We start from the raw sequence: 19,909 nt of genomic DNA on the forward strand, positions 1-19,909 counted from the left end.
CCTGGGCTCACGCCTGCTGCCGACTTCTTCAGTCTCGATCGCCGGCGCCTCCAGCTGACGGCAGCCTGCGTGGGAAACGCGGCGACACTACCGCGGGACACGTGGCAGGGCCCGTGCCTTGGCTGCGGCGGTCTGCTGGACACGCGTGGCAAACACCGTGCACCCCGGGTCGCGTGTGCCCCCTGCACGGCATGGAGGGCAATGTCCCTCCCGGAAAAGGCCTGGCTTGCCCCACAATACGTCTGGTGCTCCCTTTCCAAGCCGTCTTTCAAGGCAGCACCAGCACTTGAACTGAAATCCCTGTCAAACCCTTGTAACGATGCGTATTAAATAAATTTCCACGACATTTATGCTTTTTTTTTTTTTTTTGCTTTCCTTTTCTCCTTGAAACCCTTTCCCCAGCTAAGCCCTATAAATATTGCTCGCTGTAGCCTCGCTTCTCATTATGGTCATCACCACACGTTCATCCTCATATAAAACAGCAATCTATTCAATCAAGCACTTAACATAAATATTAAAATAACGGGAGGGACAAAATATAACTCTACACACAACTTCATGACTACCATAGCACCTATTACCATGACAATTCTGGCTGGGAAGTTAGGAGGGGGATTTCGACAGTCATTAAATATTTAAATCACCCTTGAAAAAAATTTTTGTTGTCAGGTTACCAACCTTTTAAAAATTCATTTCGCTAACCAGTTCACTCTATGTCACTAAGGATACCAAAGAACCCTTTAAAAACTTGGGAGAGGCGGGTTTTTGCTGTTAAAAAGAAAACCGGCGACTTTCTCTTGGTGCTGTCATGACAGAGCCCCGCCGCGCGCCCCCTCCCCACAGACCCCCGGGCCCACGCAGGGCAGAAGCGTGTGCTGCTCCGCTCCTCAGTCTCCCAGGATGAGTTTGACGAAAGAGGCGACATCTGTCTCTTTGGATTCGTGCAGGGTGAAGAAAGGATGTTGCTAGAAAGAAAGTGGGGAAAAAACAGAAAACACTTTAAAAATGCGACTCGTTGATCCCGAACAACCGAGCCCCGGGACAGCTCTGCCAAATTCTGCGCCGGGAACCCTGTGCTGATCAAACGCTCCCTTTTTTCCAACGTCGCAACATTTTGGGCGAGGAGAGGAGAGAGGTTTTTGTGCCGGCAGCTGGCACAGCTCTTCAGTTCGGGATCTAGAGCAGGGGCGGGCAATTATTTCGGGCCGAGTATCGGCAAGCCACCGAAGGCCACATGACAGGCAGCTAGGGGCAGATAAATATTCATTTTCTAAATTTTTTAGGGGCTGCACGGGCCAGATAGGATGGCCTGGTGGGCTGCATTTTGCCCGCCCCGATCTAGAGACCCTGGGCTTCTCTTCCGTTTTCCTCCGCTCTTCAGTGGCTGGCGGCCTCGCGGCAGGGCTAAGCCGTGCTGGGGCGAGCACCGAGATCTACCTACAGCTGCCTGTGCAAAATGTGAGTTTCTTTCTCTCTAGGTTTCACAGCTTTTGGGTTGGGGGGGGGGATGTGGTCATCCTTGCCCCCCAAGAAGAGAACAGTATGTGGTACTTCACTCTCGTTCCAACTACGAGGATGCACGAACCTCAGGGCGATGACGATAGATAGGACCATACACACAAAGGAAAACAGCCATGCTCCAGGTAAACAGCAGGTGTGTGGACTTAAAATCCTATTTCGGCCATAGGGAAAAACAGAGAAGGCAGAACAAGTGTTGGGCCTGTCCGCACTGACTCTGTCTCTTTTAGAGCTGGCTTTGCGTTTCATGTAAATCACTCCGGCCCCATGCAAGAAAGACCCACCTTTTATTTTTAGCTTGCTAAAGCATCTTGGCTGACCTCGCCTGGCCTTTTTGGCTGGAGAGACGGGCACGTTCACGGGGGCAGGCTTTCTTAGACGATGATCCCACTATACTCAATGCAATGGTGTGCACAAGTAAAGCTGAACAAGCCTGGAGTGTATGCAGGGGAAAACCACGCGGGGAGCTTGCAGGCAGGCAGCAGATTTGATTTTTTTTTTTTCCCCCCACCAAGCTTCCAGCCATATTTATTTATTTGATCTTTTCCCTCCGTGTCTTATTTCTTCTCAGCCCCTGCTACAGCTCACAGCAGGAGATGGCTACTTCATCCCTAACCGCTCTGCAGAAAGGAAAGCCATACTGGCTAGAAAATGATAAACAGCTATATGTTAAAATACTTAATAGTAACCAACATGTTAAGACATCCTGCCAGAGGCCTTGCCTAGATTTCAGTAAATGGAAAAATGTGTGTGAGAAGGAAGGAAAAAAAAAAAAAAAGCAACAAAAAGCTGCTCCCCTTTGACTAGAAATGAGGTCTAGCATTTGCCACCGAAGGCTGCAGCTTGGGGGGGTGAAATCGGAGCTGCCTCTGGAGGTCACCAAGATGCTGCTATCTGGATGGGGCTAGGAGGGTTTATCTAATAATCAGCTATTACTGCTATCACTCATCGGTGCTGAAGGCACAAGTCCCAGTCGAGGATCAGAGCCCCGGTGCGTTAAAGCCTGTCGGACGTCTACACTGCAGCAGTGTGAAGATGCCGGAGACGCACCTCCTACTGCCGCACGCCGACCCCGGGAATGAGATGGAAATGCCACTCTCAGGGCTCAACATCTGCTCCTTATGTGCTCGGGGTGCGAATGCAAAGGCCGGCAGATTGGTTCTTGACTTTTTCCAAAGACTTCCCGGTGCTCGTTTCTACGGATCAGGTTTGTAAATGTATTTCCGAACTCCTGTCTCCCGGCATTGCCGCTCTCGGCAGGCTCTTTGCTGCTTACCTGACTCTTCGTGGACCTGAAACCCTTTGGAAATCCAGCCCTCTGAGCTCCGGATCTGGAGGAGAGCAGTCATCAAAGAGCCTGGTGTCTCTATGCCTTTATTCACTTCGCACCGCGCATTTCCGAATGCTTTCCTGGCTATTTGGTGCTGTTGTTCTAGGAGGACCCCCTGCTCACAAGGTGTGTTTGCTGGCTTGATGGCTATGGGTCATACTCTGCCCATTGCGTAGGACACACGTTGAGATCACGCTGCCTGGTGCTTTGTCACCTCGCTCCAGTTACCGATGCAAAGGACACAGGATAAAATCACGCTACTCTTTACTCGTAGAAGTGTCCCAAGTTTTTTCCCTGAGGTCCTTCTACACCTGATGCATACAGCTTGCACTGGCGCAGGGCCGTTCCTCATATATCCATTCTTCTTCTCCATCAGCATGAAGGCCTGGCTGCAAGCAAGTGCATCGTCTCTCCGAGCCTTCGTTCAGTAGCTAGAATAGGCTAAAACACGGGTGCGGCCGTCCCGCCGTCACACGAGATGCGCCGTACGAGATGCATTTGACCAAGGGCAAGCCACAGGGGGGACCAGCTCCTGTGTCTCGCGCTCCGCTTCACCTGGGGGAGTGGGTCCTACACTGAAGTTCAGCAGAGCCCATCTAGATCAGTTTTCCTGATGCTCAAATCAGTGCACGCACGTCAGATTTTCCATGAGAAACCTCAATTCCACAGGAAAGCGAGGAGCAGCCTCAGTCTAAAAAGGCAAGTCCATTCCAGTACCGCAACTTAATACCATGAGAGAAAAAAAAACCAACAAAAAACCCCCCCATAACCACAGAACCTCACAACGTTAATGTCAGCCATCAAATACCACAGTGTTGAGATACACTGGAAAGGTGATCCAAAATCCTAATTCAATAGAAACGAGTGCCGCTGCCAGGGGGTATTACGCCGCAGCAGACAGCTCTGCTCCGGTGAACCTTTGTGATAAAAGGCCATTTGGCAAAAGACTGAGATTTGCTTAAAATACATGCGCGTATTTATCCAATACTAAAAAGAAAATGATCTTGGGCCCCCCTTTGTCTCAAAAAGCAGCGTTTGAGCAACGTGCAGTCTATATATAACCTAACGGCATTACAAGGCCTAACAAAAATGCCATAGGACTTGCTCACAAATTACACTTAAGCTTTGAAAGGTGCCTAGCCTCTCCACGCAGCGAGCACCGAAGGGGGGTTACACAACTCGGGGCTTCTACGCAGCAGGTAACACAACGTCCCCTATCAAACTGCATCGGCACGTAAATAAAAAGTGGGGAGAAAGGCACGTGCATCATTTTTCACTGCTTGCCTCCGATGGGAGGAAGAGATGAAGGAACACCGTTTGCCAGCACCTTGGTGATTGGGGCCCAACCAATGGCATGGCACTGAGAGAGCAGATAGGCATACATAGCCAGAAAAAACACAAAGGACCGAGCTCCTCATGGTGTCTACGTGCCTAATTACTACTGATAACCAGTGAGAGTGAGTTACCCAAATCCCTTGAAAAATCTGGGTTAATATGGAAGTAAAACAGGACACGCAAGAGAGCGCAATGTTAACTCTCGGAGTAGAGGCTCAACTCGTCTTGTGTTGGGCTTTGACACTGGTTCTGATCCAGACTCGGCCTAGAGCCTGCGTTTATGGGGAATCTCACAGCCGACCCTGTCCTTACCACCCCGTGTCCGGAGCCACGGCCGAGTTCAGATCCAGGTCCGAACTGCTGACGCTTGACCGGCACCGGACCTCTGCGGCCCTTGGAGAAAGGCACACGACAGCGGGGTTGCTGCGCGCTGACCTCCCGCTGGGACCTGCTGCCAGCGTTTTCCTCCCTTTGCTTGATGCTCTGTCCCAGGCCAACAGTTTGCTCGCAGCAGAAGAAAGGCACTCGCTGGATGGCTGCTTGGGTCATCCCCACTGCTAATAGCCAAAAAGGCTCCTCTCCAAGTCACTGCGGCGACGGATCTCGGCAGCGCACGTTGCGCTCTCTGCCCGCGAGCCACCATGCAGTTGCACAAAGGGAGTTTGCTCCGGTGGACTTGCGCTCACCACGCTCATTACTACCACCTCGCAGCCCCCTCCCTAAACTCTGGTATGTTTAATTGCTTCACGGGCGAAGCGCTGACCTTGGCTATACATGTGCACTTCTCCACTGGGAACTGAGCACCTGCGAGCAGAATCTGGAACTCGGGCCAAGGTTTTCAAGAACAACTAACAGTTTATGGTGCCTGAGTTTCCAGGTGCCCAGCTCAAGATACCTGAAAGGAGCCCAATTCTCCTACATTTTTAATGAACTTCTCTCTGCAGTTGTTTCAGAAGCTGGGCACCTGCAATGATTAGTTCCTTGGAAAAACTGAAGCTTTGGCATCTAATAATCATCCCTTTAAATCCCAGCTCTAATGCCCTCTTCGTCCAGCCACACTCACCATAAGCTCGGGGTACGTTGGCCGTTCTTTGGAATTCTTCTTTAAGCTGTAAAGAAAAAAAGGAAGAGAGTTATAGGCACAGAAATGCTCAATCAAAAGGAGAGAATTTAAATCTAAATTGAAATTTAGATTTTGAATTTAAAATTTAAAATCTAAATTTAAAATTTAAAATCTAAGCGTTTAAATCCCTGGGGAATGAGCGGAGCAAAGAATCCACGTTTTGGACCCACAGGACCTTGCGGGGAGCGGCGTATACGGGGAAAGCCGCCGGCGCGCTCCGTCGAGGGACCTGATTTCGTTTCGTGCGGACTCTGGTCTTTACAAGGTTCTCAGGACACCAGACCTGATCCTGAATAACCTTTGCCATGGCACATCCGTGGGATAAATGCCTTCCTATGATTCATGCGCTCTCATTAGGAACTAAGTGATGACTGGATTTCCAGCCCATTGCAAAGTCTTTCCACTGACTTGCATGTCCTTTGAGTCAGGGCACAGCTCTGCCCCTTCCTCAGCCACGTGCTTATTTTGCAGAGAAAGACCTTCTACAAACTCTTTAGCTTGTACAAAGCCCCACCACCATTACAGGAGGCAGCTGGAAGCCAGGGCCACCCAGGAGTGCCAATCTCACCCTTCGGAAACCTGCTCCATTGCACTACCCCATTTCTGAGCTTTCGCTAAAAGCACCTCTCCTGTTCACGAGCCCCTCTGACTTATCCTGTCCCTGCACTTAGCTTCATGCCCTACCCGTGCCCTCAGCAACCAAGGCTCATTCTCCACATGGCCAGGCCCAGGAGTCCCCAAAACTTGTCTCCCCAGCAGGTTCGGTTCATGACCAGGTGACAGCCCAGGGGCTTGCCGAGGCCGTTCTGGGCTTCAGTCGGGATTCCTCGTTCCTGCAGCCGGTATCAGCTTGGTGCAAGTGGATGGCAAGTTACAGCATGTTGTGCGGTATGGCAGCAAACCCCTCTAGCTGGGTATGCCCTGGTTTTCATGTGCATGAGCTGTACTGCTCAGAAGAGACATGGGGCACCAGCTGCAAAAACACAAGGGCTCCTTGCTAGCCGGCAGTCCGAGGTTTATCTCCTGAAGCCCCAGCACTGGGGGACTTTGCTTGTAGAGTGCTCCCTTGAAGTGGGCCAGTTATCATTAACATAGCAGCATTTGTTTCGTCCTCCCATTAAGCCTGGCAAATCCCCATGGGACATAAGCACTGGGCACAGACTTGCTCCGGTGAAACTCATTCAGTGGCAAAGGTAGAAAAGGAGTCCTGGTTCCTCCAGGTAGATCCCTAGACATACGAGCTAGTACGTGGCATGCCTCTGCCCAGTTGTACCAATGCCCTACACGTAGGCTGTAGGTGGGAGGGCAAAAATCGGGGTTTAATGCAACAGGTAGATCCTTCAGTGCAGAGACGTACAACCCAAGGGCTTGCAAGCACACGTACAGCATGTTCACCGCTGCGCCAGCGGTCACGTGCAACATCCTTTTTTCTCCTCCCCTACAACAGATGGCTCGGGAGGGTAGTAGCAGGCAGGTTATTTTGGTTTCCCTCGAGCAGAAAATAGCCTTTAAAGACAGGACGTAATCTCTACTCACTTCCCGCCGGTGTATTGATGGGAAGACGCTTGGAGCGACTTTTGAAAGGTCTTCACACGTACACACGTTAGTGACGGGGGGGCGGGGAAAGTGTCACACCGAGCAAGACAAAAGTGAGAACCTCGGCTATGATAAGCAGCTCGTCTGCTGGGATTTGCCAGGCCCTGAGGAAGTGGAGGATGCAGCGGAGCAGATATTTCCTGTCTCTCGCTGCGCAGGGTTCATTCACATTTAACTGTTACGCTGGACAATAACAGAGGATGAACCGTATCAGTGGGACCCAGCGGAAGATCAGACTTGTCATTTCCTTCAGGCCCAGAGATGGCCCAAGCTGAAGGGAACTTCAAAGGTTTGGGCGCAGATCTTTTGTAAAAAAAAATTCTGAGCTACTGAACTCAGAAGTAATCTTTACTAACGAAACCTTTAAAAACCCATGGTTTAACACTTCTGTCCTAGACTGCACAGAAATGAAGAACCAGTAAAGGCAGGTCCCTGAGGCTTTTCTTTTGTTGCACGCTTTTCACTTAAAATGAGTGTCCTGCCTATTCATGGCCGGAAATTAAGGAAATTAAGGACCCTACCCTGCTCTCAGAGACTCCAGGGACCTAAAAACCAGCCCAAAGACAATCTGGGTCTTATATCTAGAGGAGTTGAGCAGAAGCTGCTGCTATGGACTTCAAGTACTCTGCAAGAAACCTGTGTACTCTTTTGCTAGTCTTTCATGATAGGCTTACAGAAGAGCACCCAAACACTCCCTGGTGAAGGAAACGGCAAGATATTCCTCTTGTTTAGCAGGGGTGACTATTATGATTGTGTATGGTTGTGGATTTCCTACCCCAAAAGCTGCCGGAGAAGCTCACGTGACAAGCCCCGAGAAACGCTGCTTGCAAATCGGATGTCTCGGCACTCTTTTGACAAAAGCAAGGGGGGCTTGGCACATGCCAGGATTTCTGCAATAACAAAGTGTGCAAGATGGAGCATAGGAAATGTGTCCAGGAAACAGTCTTTCAGGCTTGGGCTTGCAAAAAACCTGGATGTGTGTGTGTGTGCATGTGCGCGTGCATGAGCTCCCACCTGCTGCCAGCTGGGGATAAGCCTGCTGCATACGGGGTGAAAAAGATACTGATTTTAACCAAAAAGAAGAAGGAAAGGGGTTACGGGAACACTTGGCTCCTTGGCTACTCTGCATGGGCTTCCAGAGAGGAACCCAACATGCTGCTTCAAGTCCAGCGAGGTGGCTGAGAAACCTCCTTCCTGGGACACAAGCGGATCAGGCACCAAGCCGCTGGAAGCGTCTCGCATGTCTGCATCCGTCAGCCCGTGGTCCTGCCGTAGCGCCCACGCAAGCTGCTGTCCACCCACCTGCCAACTTGGCAAGCAGCGAGCGGCACTGCAGCGCCTGGAAAAATAAAGTCACCTCCTGACTAATTTTGAGGGAGTTTGGAGGAAGAAGCTGTGGCCAGACGCTTCTCAACAACGCGCTGACGGAAAAGGGCAACGCTGAGTTTATTTCAGGGTACGGGGAGGGTGTCTTGTTTTGAAGAGGCAAGGTTTGCACCATGCAAGGCTGCTCCACTCTTTGAATCCGAACCTTTTATCTATCGTGGAGGCAAAATTTCCCCCCTGCACCCCCATGGAAACCAATGCAATTGCCATAAAGGAAAGCACAGCTCGGCCTCTGGTGCAGACAGGGTTGAGGTCTGGATCAATCCCCTCTAAACCATCCCTCTCCTCAGCCAGGCTCGCTGTGGAGGAGCTTCCCACGAGGGCCTACAAGGCTGGGGAGGCAGGGGGTCGCTCCAGGTCAGCTCTCCGTTCCCTCAAAGCCTCAGGAAACCGCTGGTCTCAAGCCCCTCTCGTTTTCCGTGCTGGAGGCCTCAAGGGAGACCCGCGCAGCCCCAAGTGCCCGTGCGCGGGAAGAGAGGAGCGAGCTGCTGATGAGATGGGCCGGGAGTACGTGCATTTCTGAATCTTCTCTCGGGTAACCGCGCGCCGCGCCGGGTCGCAGCTCTACGTCGACAACACCAACCAAATGACCTGTTGGGTTGTTTAACCGTTCATCAGAGACCTTGCTGGGCTGAGACGTCCTCTTCTCCAGGGAACGACGCCAATGTGAGGACAGGGGCTACGGCGGTGGGCGGCCCCCCCAGCCGCATACCTTACACCAGCTTTCCCAGAGAAGACAAACAATTTGCAAGCTGCAATGCAATTTTCTGCTGCTTCCACCTGCATTTCTCCTCTGTGGCTAGGATGCACGTAACCCACTGGTTAGTGGGATGGGGTGGAGAGGGGTGCATGCAGCACAAGTAACGAGCCTTGTTTTTCAGCTAGAGCTGTGCAGCGGTGGTACCTCCGGATGCCTCGGGTTCAATCCCCGGTGTTGTCCGAGATGGCGTCCACCCCAGCCCCGTGGCATGGGAACTGATGACAGCAGCAAAGAGTTTGAGATCAGAGAGTCCTAAAGAAGCAGGCCCGGAGGGGACCTCCAGAGGTCACCTAGTCCAACCCTCGCCCGAGGCAGGAATATCCCTATGCAATCCATAATTGTAAGCAGTCTCCCGCAGTGCAACGAGCAGTAAGGACCCCATCCACACACCAGGCCAGCAGGACCCCAGGGTGGCTCCAGGCCCAGCGCATGCAAGGCAGGCAGCCTCACATCTACTGCGACCTACGTAACATAACCAGCAACAACACCTCTTGTCCTTTACCCGGTGAGACGAGAACGTATCGAAGATGCACGTTATGTGCAGGCAGCCTGACCGTATAGTACGGCTCTGGTTCGACCTCCCTAAAAAGAGGGGGGTAATTTCTGGTTCGACCTCCCTAAAAAGAGGGGGGTAATTTGATTTCCACTGCCAGGAAAGGGGGCTCAGGAGGGAGCTGCTTACCACTGCGAGGTAAAATCAACGAACTCTGCAGAGAACTTGTCTGCCGGGAGCTGGGGCGAAGGCTCCTCCACCACCTGCTTGAGCTGCTGGAACGGCGTCCCCCACGAGTCGTACGGAAACCTCAGGATTGCCAGCTCGATCTGGGGGGGAGAGAGGGGCAGAGCTCAGTGATAACTCCAGCGGCCTCATGGCTTTAACTGGCTAGCCTACAACCCTTGTAATTCATAGACATCCGGGTCAGAAGGGAACTCAGCAGATCATCGAGTCCGACCCCCTGCCCCGGGCAGGAAAGAGCGCTGGGGTCAGACGACCCCAGCCAGGTGCTTTTCCAGTCTCGTCTTAAGGACCCCCAAAGTAGGGGGGAGCACCACCTCCCTTGGAGCCCATTCCAGCTTTTGGCAACCCTTAGGGGTAATAATGAAGGCTGAATTAGAGCAGAAGATTTAATCCTTCCTCTATTACTAATATACCCATCACTGGGGGGCACTGGCTCCCCGCAGGGATAAGACTCAGCTGTACGCGGCTCCTTCATACTCTGACATCCCGCCCGGGCCAGAATGAAATAACAACAAGGCTGTTTAAAAATAAGCAGAGGTAAACCGACCTCCCTTTTTCCATCCAAAACACTTTGATTTCTTTCCCCTCCGCCTTTTGTCTCAGGTTGGTCAGAAATGTGGATCCTGAATTTCCACTGCCCTATTCCTTGCGCTGGTGTTTGCACGGCCTGGAGGATTCGCGTGGCCAGCGTCTCACCACCTGTACTTGTGGTCCGGTCGTGCCCGGGAGGCCACTCTATCACGGACCGGAGGCTCGGGGTGCTCGGGGCTGGACAAGCAGCAGCGCCCTTGCCCCAAGGAGCCTACGAGCTGGTTACAATCACAACTGCCTAGTTTTAATCCTTCCTCCCCCTTTTGCCGTGCAAATCCCCCTCCCCCAAAATACCAGGTCTTGAACAAAATGAGAGGAAAACTGCACAAAGCAAATGGGGTTTTCCTTGTCCGTTCCCCTCTAGGAGTCATCCAAAACAATCAGGAGGTCCAAAGATTCAGCCTAACTCCTAAAATGCCTTTTAATGCCAGTATGCCTGGCTTTTAGGACAGGCCGGCACTCTCTGATTTTTGTCAGAGATTTTTGCCAGTTGCTAAACGCTGGGAGTGTTTGTTTGATTCATGGATTTATCCGAGGCTGCACATTCAGCATTTCAGCTGGCTCGCCAATGTGAGCCGAGGCTGCCATCAGCTGGGGGCCTGCCGAAATTACGCTCGATTCCCTTTCAAGCAGGCTTTGACTCCACATGAACAACCCTGGGCTCAGCTGTGCCTTGACGGCACGGCCCAACTCGCTGTGCTTGCGCCCCAGGGATCATGCAACGGGTTTGTTCTGCCGGTCTGAACTGAGATCAGCACAGCCCGTAGTCCCAGAGGGAAGTCTAGTACCCGCTGCGGCGCTAGATGGTTTGCTCCCTGGGTTTCTAGGCCAAAGGCTGCAGCGATTCCTGACTGCCTCGGAGCATTTATCTGCACACCGAGGTGGGGCTGAGCTAACAGCCCTGTTTTACTAGAGGGAAACTGAGGCACGGAGACCAAGTGACTTGCCCCCAAGCACAGAATTAAACCTGAGACTTCCAGTTCCCAGGGAAAAAGGAAAGATGAGAGCAGCTCAACTGCATGTCAGGCATGCCAAACCATGTCCTGGGCTGGTGTTAGTTGCTTTCTTTCTTCCCCGCTCTGATCTTTCCTCCCACAACTCTCTTTTCTGCATCGTTAATAAGGACCCTCCTGCTGATCTGGACAGAAAAAGCCTCTCACTGTGGTTTAGGGCTAGACTGCAAGACTGGGCCTTTAAAACAAGAAGAGCATGATGGGATGGCTGCTGTCGATATAAGGCAATCGCGGCATTTGGCTGAGGGTACCTGTGCTCTGAGGTATTTGGGGGGAGAGACTGAAGGAGGGTGTTAGAGGACAAAATGTACTGGATCCGCTTGTTCACACTGGTGCTGGATTTCTTTTACAAGGAGAAGCATCCTCACGGTCCGAGAATCAAATTTGGAAATCTGGGCCTTGCTGATCAAGGACGCCCATTCCAGCAGGGCCTACGTCAGGGGTGGGAACGATGCGGCCCGCGGGCTGGATGCAGCCCACCAGGCCATCCTATCTGGCCCGTAAAAATTTAGAAAATTAATATTTATCTGCCCTGGGCTGCCTGTCATATGGCCCTCGATGGCTTGCCAAAACTCAGTAAGTGGCCCTCCACCTGAAATAATTGCCTGCCCATTGCCTAGGGGGGTGGTGAGCGCACAGTGAGGTCAGAAAATGAGCTGCAGCTTCCTTCCTCCTTTACACTACAACATGCCATGAGTATTTGGGAAAGGAAGAGGTGAATACGTCCCCTAAAGGCCCATGGGGAATGGTGCGATATAAGCATGAGAATAAAAAGCCCTTAAGCTCTGGTAGCTCTTAGGACTGTCCTACCATAGTGATTCCCAGGCTCCAGATATCTGATTTGACGCTGTAGCCTTTCTGGTTCAGTTCAGGGTTTATTCTTTCAGGCTGGAAGGAGAAGCAAACAGAAGCTGATTACAAGCACAACACAGGCTCCCTTCCCGTATGGCGGGGTGACCCCAGTGCTAAACACCATGAATGCCCCGAACCGGCACTCACGGCTGAGCTGGATCCTGGAGGGGAGCACGATCAGGCCATGGGTTTATTAAAACTGAATCTCCTCTCTGTTATCTTGACTGGATCTGGCTTATCTTCTCTGCCTAGCGGGGACAAGCACCAAGGCTGGACACTGGGCGCTGGCTCATATCCAAGGAGGTAAGACAGCAGAAGCTGAATCCCAGTCCCTGATTCACAGGGTTCAGATCTGCCCAGAAGGTGGCAAGCCCACTTCTCCAGGACCTTAATCCTCAGGAAACCATTTATAACTGGCTTTTCCACTGGGCAAGCACAAAACGGCTGCTACTGTGGGGCTCTGTGATGCTGGGCTCCCCTATGCGTCTCATTTTGATGCTACCGAGGACCAATGCTCCCTATTGATTTATTCCCACCAGAAAACCATCACTGTCTCCATTGCACCAATAGGGAAACTGGGTAAAGACCAAATGCAACCGTTTCAAGGACACATAATGAATCATTGAGGGCATGTGAAATAAAACCCAGGGGTCCTGATTCCCAGGCTTGAGCTGCAAATAATTAGACAAATAACTACCGAGGCCCATCTTAAGCGAGTCATCGAAACGAGGGTTGTCGGTTGTAGCTGTGTTGATGCTCCTTATGCCTGAAGAAGGTTGTTTGTACCCAAAACCAATGCAAATAACAATTTTTCCAACTATCACATTTATCCCAAGACCCTTGCCTGTCATCAAAACAACGCACTGGAAGTTGTTATCTTTTAGGCCTCCTACATGTAGGTGATCCATCCCCAGTTTCACATGCCCCTCTCTGTATCACCGTAGTTTCTCGTGCGTCTTCCCCAAGCATCTCAACTTACCGCCATGTAAGGTTTGCATCCTGCATCCATGGTTTTAGCAACAGAGTCAACGAGGTAACCGCTAATTCCAAAATCACACATTTTCACCTGCCCCAGTGCATTGATCAACACGTTAGATGGCTTTACATCTGCAAGAAGGAGCACACACCACCATCACCATCACAAACACTCCTCACCCCACCATTTCAGAGTATAACCAGGTGCAAACATGGTTAGGGCACTCACCCAAGGGACCAAAAGCAGTATCAGGGGGAGGGAAGCTGGAGAAAAGACACAACGGCCAAAATCTTTAAAAGTGGACTCTCAGTTGGTGCCCAGATTTAAAATAGGATGGAGCCAAATCAAAGGTGCTAAGCACCGGCAGCTCCTAGCGACTCCAGCTGGGGTTAAAATCACCCAGGGGTGATGGAAATGGGGCCCAAACTGCCCACCACACCGATCTGACTCCCATTAGTGCCTTATCTTCCACACATTTATCTGCGCAACACCCCTGTGACTGCCCTCGTTTCCCACATCTGTAAGCGCAGCTCAGAGACAGAGACTGATCCAAGGTCGTGCAGGGTATCTGTGAGTGGGTCTCCCATAAAATGAGTTAACTCCCTCACCGTGAGCCACGCTGCCTCTCTGAATGCACCTATCTTCAGAGGCCACTTCTGAAAAAATCTGCTCTAACTACATATAATAATAAAATAGTCAACAGGGGCTGAACCTGGTGGCGCACTCCTCCTCATTGAGGCATTGTGGTACGTGGCTGATTGGCATCTTCTCTCTACTCAGGGCCGTGTGATCAAACTTTTGGGAATCCTTTGTCTGTTATCCCTGAATGACAACCTTTCGACTGAAATCACACAAACAACCCTCTATGAGCCAGGCAGAATTGGCCACCCACTTCCAGCGATCCAGAAGGCAGGATCTCGACCCCAGGCAGGCTCATTAGAGGGAGATCATGAGCGGCTGTTAGTTTTGAACTCCTTTCACTTCAGACAACTCCAGCCCCAGCAGCCACGCTGCAGAGATGTTTTTTTTCTTTTCGTTTCTATACTGAATACGGTTTTTAAAATAAAGGTGCCAACCAGCAAAAGAGCAAGATAGTTTAATTTTATGCACGTTCCTGGCATCTGCTTGGAGGCAGTTTTTAAACTCTCTTGACGTTGTCCTACATAGCTGCTGAAATTTAGGTGTTTTAAAGAGACCAGAGGGATTTTGAAAACCAAAGCCAGACAGAAATGCCACATCTGGAGCTTGAAGCCTGCAGAGCTGCGTTAAGTCAGGACATAAAAATCACTGTGGCATTTAAGAGGAAGAAAGTGCATAACAAAGAACAGTAAAAACAGTAGCAGAAATGTTTAAAAGTAAATGGTTAAATTATTGTCATTATTAACATCATCATTGCAGTTAGCACCTAGGAGTCCCTTTCAGGGGTCAGGACCCTCCCTATGTTGGGTCCCTGCACAACTGCAGAACAAACACTGTTTTGTGCCATCATCCTCTCTGGTTATAAGTAATATAAATAACGCAGGTAGAAATCAGGAGGTTTTGAAACAGGCTTTATAGCATTTCCCCCAGCACCACCTCTTCATATTACTCAGCACTGACAATTTGGTTGAAACATCCAGAGGTCTTATGAGAAAACTTGGTAGACCTCCATTTTTTTCCCCTACCTCCTAGATCCTAAAGTGGGATTCTTAAGCTAAGGTCACCTATGTCCAAGTCTCCCATGGGATAAGTTGCTGATCTACCCTGAACCTAAGAGTCCTGGCTGCATGAGACTGGGCCCAAATTAGGAGGTGCGACTGGGCGTAATGTAGATGCTAAGGGGAGGAATGAGCCTATACCCTGACTGATCCCAAACCAGGCAAAGTCCAAGAGCTGGGAACCCATCCCATTATTAGTCAGGTGTACCTCTGCCAGTGGGTGATGGGGAAGCAAATTATCTATTTATTTTACCAGCCAGTAGAGGCTATTTCATATGTTCAGCTTCAGCAGAGATATGCTGAGTGGCACTCTCTCCAAGATACCTGCACATCCTGACTCTGCTTTTGCTTACATGCTTTGCCATAGCCAAGCCCTTGCTCTGGGCTACAAGGCCACAGCTCCCAGCTCTTAGGCTATGAGGCCACTGGACTTCCCCCTGACTTTGGGGGCACCTCCCTGGCTCTGAGAATAACCCCCACAAGAGGCAGAGCCGGAGGCTAGGCTCAGTGGGAAGCAGGCACTGCCCGAGAACGCATGAACTGCACTTACCTCTGTGGATTACGGAGAGTTTGCTATGTAGATGTTCAAGCGCTTTTACAATCTGAAACACAACAAATCCAGAGTGAACCAGAGCTCGCAGGATGGACCAGTGGGGCTAGCCCACACCAAGCCTCCTAACCCCAGCTCTACAGCAATGGGGAACAGTCAAATGGCAGATGTCCAGGTATGGAGAACTGATAAATATAAACTCAGGCTAAATACTGAAAGTCAAGCAAGAATTTGCATGCGAGGGCTGGTTTCTGGGTCAGTGCAGAGATGAGAGGTCCCCAAGGGCTAGGCTCAGAAGAGGGACAGCACCCTGAACTCCACTTACGGAGACTGCTATTTTCCCCAGGATGTCTTCGGGAATCGTCAGGCCTTTGTCAATGACGTGTTTGTAGAATTTGTCCAGCGAGGTGTCCATCAGCTCCATGCAGATCCACACGTCTCCCTGGAGGAAAAAAAAGGGGAAACCTTACCAACTGGAGCCTTCCCTTGCTTGTGTGTGCAGGTGACTTCTGTCACGCTCCCACTGGGCTTGTCCTCATGGTGCCTTATGCAACATCCCCCCGGTTTCTCCACTCCCCTTCAAGTAAGCTGAGGTCAAGCGCAACGTGCCTGATGTATTCATGCACGGCTGCCCAAGAGGCTGCACTTTGCAAATCCCAGAGTTAGAAATCAGATGTTGGTTAAATTCTCCTGAGGCCCTTACAAGACTTAGGAGCCTCAAGTCACGCTGAAAGACACTAGCTGCCTTTCCAAAGAATGGACTGCAGGGTCTCTGAAATGTGCCGCAGGTCCGTCGTGCCATCGGAGGGCTCTTGGGGAAACTGCGAGCTGGGAGTTTTCGGTACACACATCGTAACAGAAAACCCACCATCGATATATGATGCAGAGATGGCTTGCCTGGTCTTTCCCAGCATCCACGAGTCTTACCTCTCCTGAAAACTGAAGCCCCTGAGCATGAGGCAACAAACGCCTCTTGCTAGGGACTGACTTTCTGTACCCCTCAGGAGCAGAGCACGTGCTAATAGTGCTCTATCAAAGTAAAAGGACACTTCAAAGATACACAGTCCCAACAACGAAGGGCATGGTGTGAGATCCAAGATAGCAACCGACTTACATAATATGTGCCAGCCTTCAATCTTAGGTTATGTGCCCATCGCCACAACCACAGAGCTCACACCTAAGTACCAGGCAGGAGAAGAAGATGGGCAGGTATCCAAAATGCTGTACCTCTCGAAAGAGAGCCCCATAGAAGGTGACAGTGAAGGGGCAGTCTACCGTCCTCATGGAGATGTCCAGGTCCATCAGTAACCTCTTCTGCTCCTGGCTATTCACTGTGGCTCGGATCCTCTGGAAGAGAGAAACATGTTAGCACTCCGCAGCGTCCAACTTGCAGGCTTAAGCTTGCAGGTGGACATACAAGGTGTGTACACACGCACCAACTTCCTGACAGTTAAGCCAAGATAACTTTTTTAAGTTGACTTAACTAATGTGACTCAAGATAATATACCTCAGAAGTATTATCTTATGCTGCATTTAAGTCGACTCTGCTCCAGATGTGTGTACGCTCTGAAGCGTAAGTTAACTTAGCTCGCAGGATGGCTGACGCCATGTCAAGGAGCTGTATGCTCCGGCACGGCTTAAGTCGCTTTAGTTAAGTCACCTTATTTTAAGTCTGCTTAGTACATGTGTACGAACCCACATAGGGAAAACTGCTTAATGCCATTCCCATGAGATGATGGCGGCTACTTTCTTTTCTGAATTGCTTCTCCTTTCCACTACTTTTAAACAGCACCGAAGAAACTCCGTGCTCTAGGGGGTTAAACAGGAGGAATAACTCAAGGCAGGGGTAAATCAGCAGTTTATACTAGCCCAGAATTTGGCCCTGAGAGTTCTGGGTTCCAGTCCTGTCTCTGCTGCATGGCTGCGGCTGGTTCTCAACATTTTCAGCCTCAAAGTATCCAGGGTGTAGTCGTATTGGTCTACAGGATTGCCTTTTCAGGCTCAAGGCATTCCTAGGAAAATGTCAGCTCTGAGCCTTCACTTGTTTTTTGACTGCAGAAAAATAATAGACCCATTCTTCTGTGGGAAAGCATTTAGACTGACCACAACAGGGCAGAATACTTTTGGCACCACGTGGATTCCCATTTGAAAACTCTGGGTTGATCTTGTGAATCCTGCAGGCATTAGCAAACCTAACCGTGCATCTCATGGCACCCTTAACTGGACTTTACGGCACACCAGGATGCTGCAGCACCCTAGTTGTGAATCGCTGCTTCCTGGGGCAAGAGTCTCCTGTCTCTCAAAGCAAAACCAGAGGCCACTTCTAAAATTTGGTCTCTGCACTTTAGAAAAATAGGTGGGAATAAGCCCCCTTGCAGTGGTGAGGTAGGATTTACTTCTGTGAACTCCTGAGACATCCTCATTGGAGGAAGGGTACAAGATTGTCCAATCTCTCTCTTCTCTGCCATCAGGGGAAGGCCTCAGCAGCAGCTGCCAGCAGAAGCATGAGATGCTCGTATAGTTTTACGAGCTAACACCACATCGACCAGACACAGATGCTCTAAGGCTCTTTGGTCAAAGCCACTGGAGGCTAATCATGCGTCGGACTTAAACCACTCGAGCAACTGGGATGAAAGTGCACGAGAGCGCAGTTCCCACCGCCCTGCCCAACCGCATCCATCCCTGCTTTCAGAGGGGTTTTGCAGCCTGGTGGCTACCAGGAAAAATAAAACAGAGCAGACAAAATGTAACAGATGTGGGTTCCTGGATTAGTTCTTGCTCCCCAGAAACTGGGAAAGGCTTGTTAAGCGGAGGCAGCAAGGACAAGCTAAGAATTGCATTTCCCTTTGCTTGTAAAGTCTTGCACCTTTTTTCCCCCCCTTATTTTAAATAATAGGTAACTCTCAGCTCACGTTTGGCCTGTAATTCAGTTCTCTACAGAACCCACACGTGACAGGAAAGTTCCCATGATTTTTTTCTTGAATTACAATAGGGTTGTTAAAAAAATGTTAAAAAACCCAAAGAAAATCCCTGTATTAGGATTTATCTGTATTGTAATATAGTCCAGGAGCCACTGTCATGAATCAGGAACCTTCTTCCATCCCCGTGCGCCAGGGGCTGCACAAACAAACACATACCAAAAATACAGTTGCTACCCTAAAAGGGCTAGAAACACAAGTCAAAATGACGTGTTGACTTTCTGTGTCCGGGCTGGGGGGAAACCCAAAGAAAAACAAAATTGCTAGAATGGATCTGTGATTTCTGCTTTATAAAGCAGTTATAAAACAACCCTAGGAGTTGCACTCTACCTTTACCGCCATGATCTGCCCGCTCGGCATGTGCCTCATCTTCTCCACCACCCCGTATGCGCCTCGTCCCAGCTCGGAGATCGGCTCGAGATCATCGGCCTTGACTTCAAAGTTCTGGAGGAGGAATTGGGAGGAAACACAGTGAAAACGTCAAAGGCAAGAGAATGGAGGCCCCTGTTCTTCCGTTCTGTGAAGAGAGCAGCAGAAAAGCCAAGAGGTGCTTGAACACACAACCTTGAGGTGCTTGAACACACAATCCGCCTCGAACACACAACCTTCCACCTGCAGTCTTGGTGAGATTGCTTAACCTTCTCCGCACCTCCCTGTCCCCATCTGTAAAATGGGTGCAAGATTCCCCAGGGACGACAGTAAGACTGATCCAGGTAACAATTAACGCAGCGCTCCGGAGAGGAAAAGCACCCACCTCTGTGCCCCCTACCTCCTCACCAGGACCGAACGAGCTGGAAGACTGGATCCCGACCGCCCCGCTCATTTATTTCTTAGGGCTTCAGGAGGAAAATCAACCCAAACCACTGCCCGTAACTGCCAGTCAGGTTCCCAGTGCTGCAAACGCCAAAGGCAAGTGATGAAACAACCCTTCCCATAGGACTTTCCTTTAAGAGAAATACTATGGAAGCATTCCTGACCGGTTTCATGGCTTGTAAAAAGCTTATTTCTACAAACTGGCATTGGGGCCAGACAGCAGTGGAGAGCTGTCCCTCTTTAAGCCTCCCCAGATTTATTTCGTCTAGCCTCTTTCTCCTTGCTTGACATGAAGGCAGGCTTTGTTTGGAGCGCTGCATCCCAGCCCTTCTTTTCGGGGCGACATTGTGCAGAGGCTCTATTTTTTTTTCTTATTATTTTTGGAGTTTAAAACATGCCCTTGCTACTAAAACCCAGCCACTCGGCATGCTGAACGCACGACCACAGAAGTCAATCATCCTACAGAAAGTAACCGGCTATAATGAACTGATTCACGGCACATAATCCCACACCGCTTTCTGCCTCTGCAGCAGAAAAAAAAACAAAACTGCTGCCTGAAATGTGCTGGTTGGAGAGGGACTCTCCCAGTTTGGGCGCACATACTGTGCTACTGTACGGCTTGACGGCTCGATCACAACTGCATTTACTGTAA

General features: G+C 50.4%; 1 protein-coding gene across 2 annotated transcripts in view; it reads right to left on the bottom strand.

Annotated features, from left to right (window-relative positions):
* Positions 1-602: 602 nt before the first annotated feature.
* Positions 603-19,909, bottom strand: part of MAP2K6 (mitogen-activated protein kinase kinase 6) — a 63,305-nt gene continuing 43,998 nt past the window's right edge. For both annotated transcript variants that reach the window (XM_019542335.1, XM_019542336.1), the window contains exons 4-12: positions 18,775-18,888; positions 16,694-16,813; positions 15,792-15,908; positions 15,467-15,518; positions 13,223-13,350; positions 12,202-12,279; positions 9,731-9,870; positions 5,247-5,292; positions 603-965 (exon numbers count right to left, since the gene is read on the bottom strand). In XM_019542335.1, coding sequence (XP_019397880.1) covers positions 888-965; positions 5,247-5,292; positions 9,731-9,870; positions 12,202-12,279; positions 13,223-13,350; positions 15,467-15,518; positions 15,792-15,908; positions 16,694-16,813; positions 18,775-18,888 — 873 coding nt within the window. In that variant the 3' untranslated portion in view covers positions 603-887. The remainder of the gene's footprint in view (positions 966-5,246; positions 5,293-9,730; positions 9,871-12,201; positions 12,280-13,222; positions 13,351-15,466; positions 15,519-15,791; positions 15,909-16,693; positions 16,814-18,774; positions 18,889-19,909) is intronic.

This window comes from Crocodylus porosus, unplaced genomic scaffold (genome assembly GCF_001723895.1).
Source record: "Crocodylus porosus isolate Cpor-Errol unplaced genomic scaffold, CroPor_comp1, whole genome shotgun sequence".
Taxonomy (NCBI): domain Eukaryota; kingdom Metazoa; phylum Chordata; order Crocodylia; family Crocodylidae; genus Crocodylus; species Crocodylus porosus.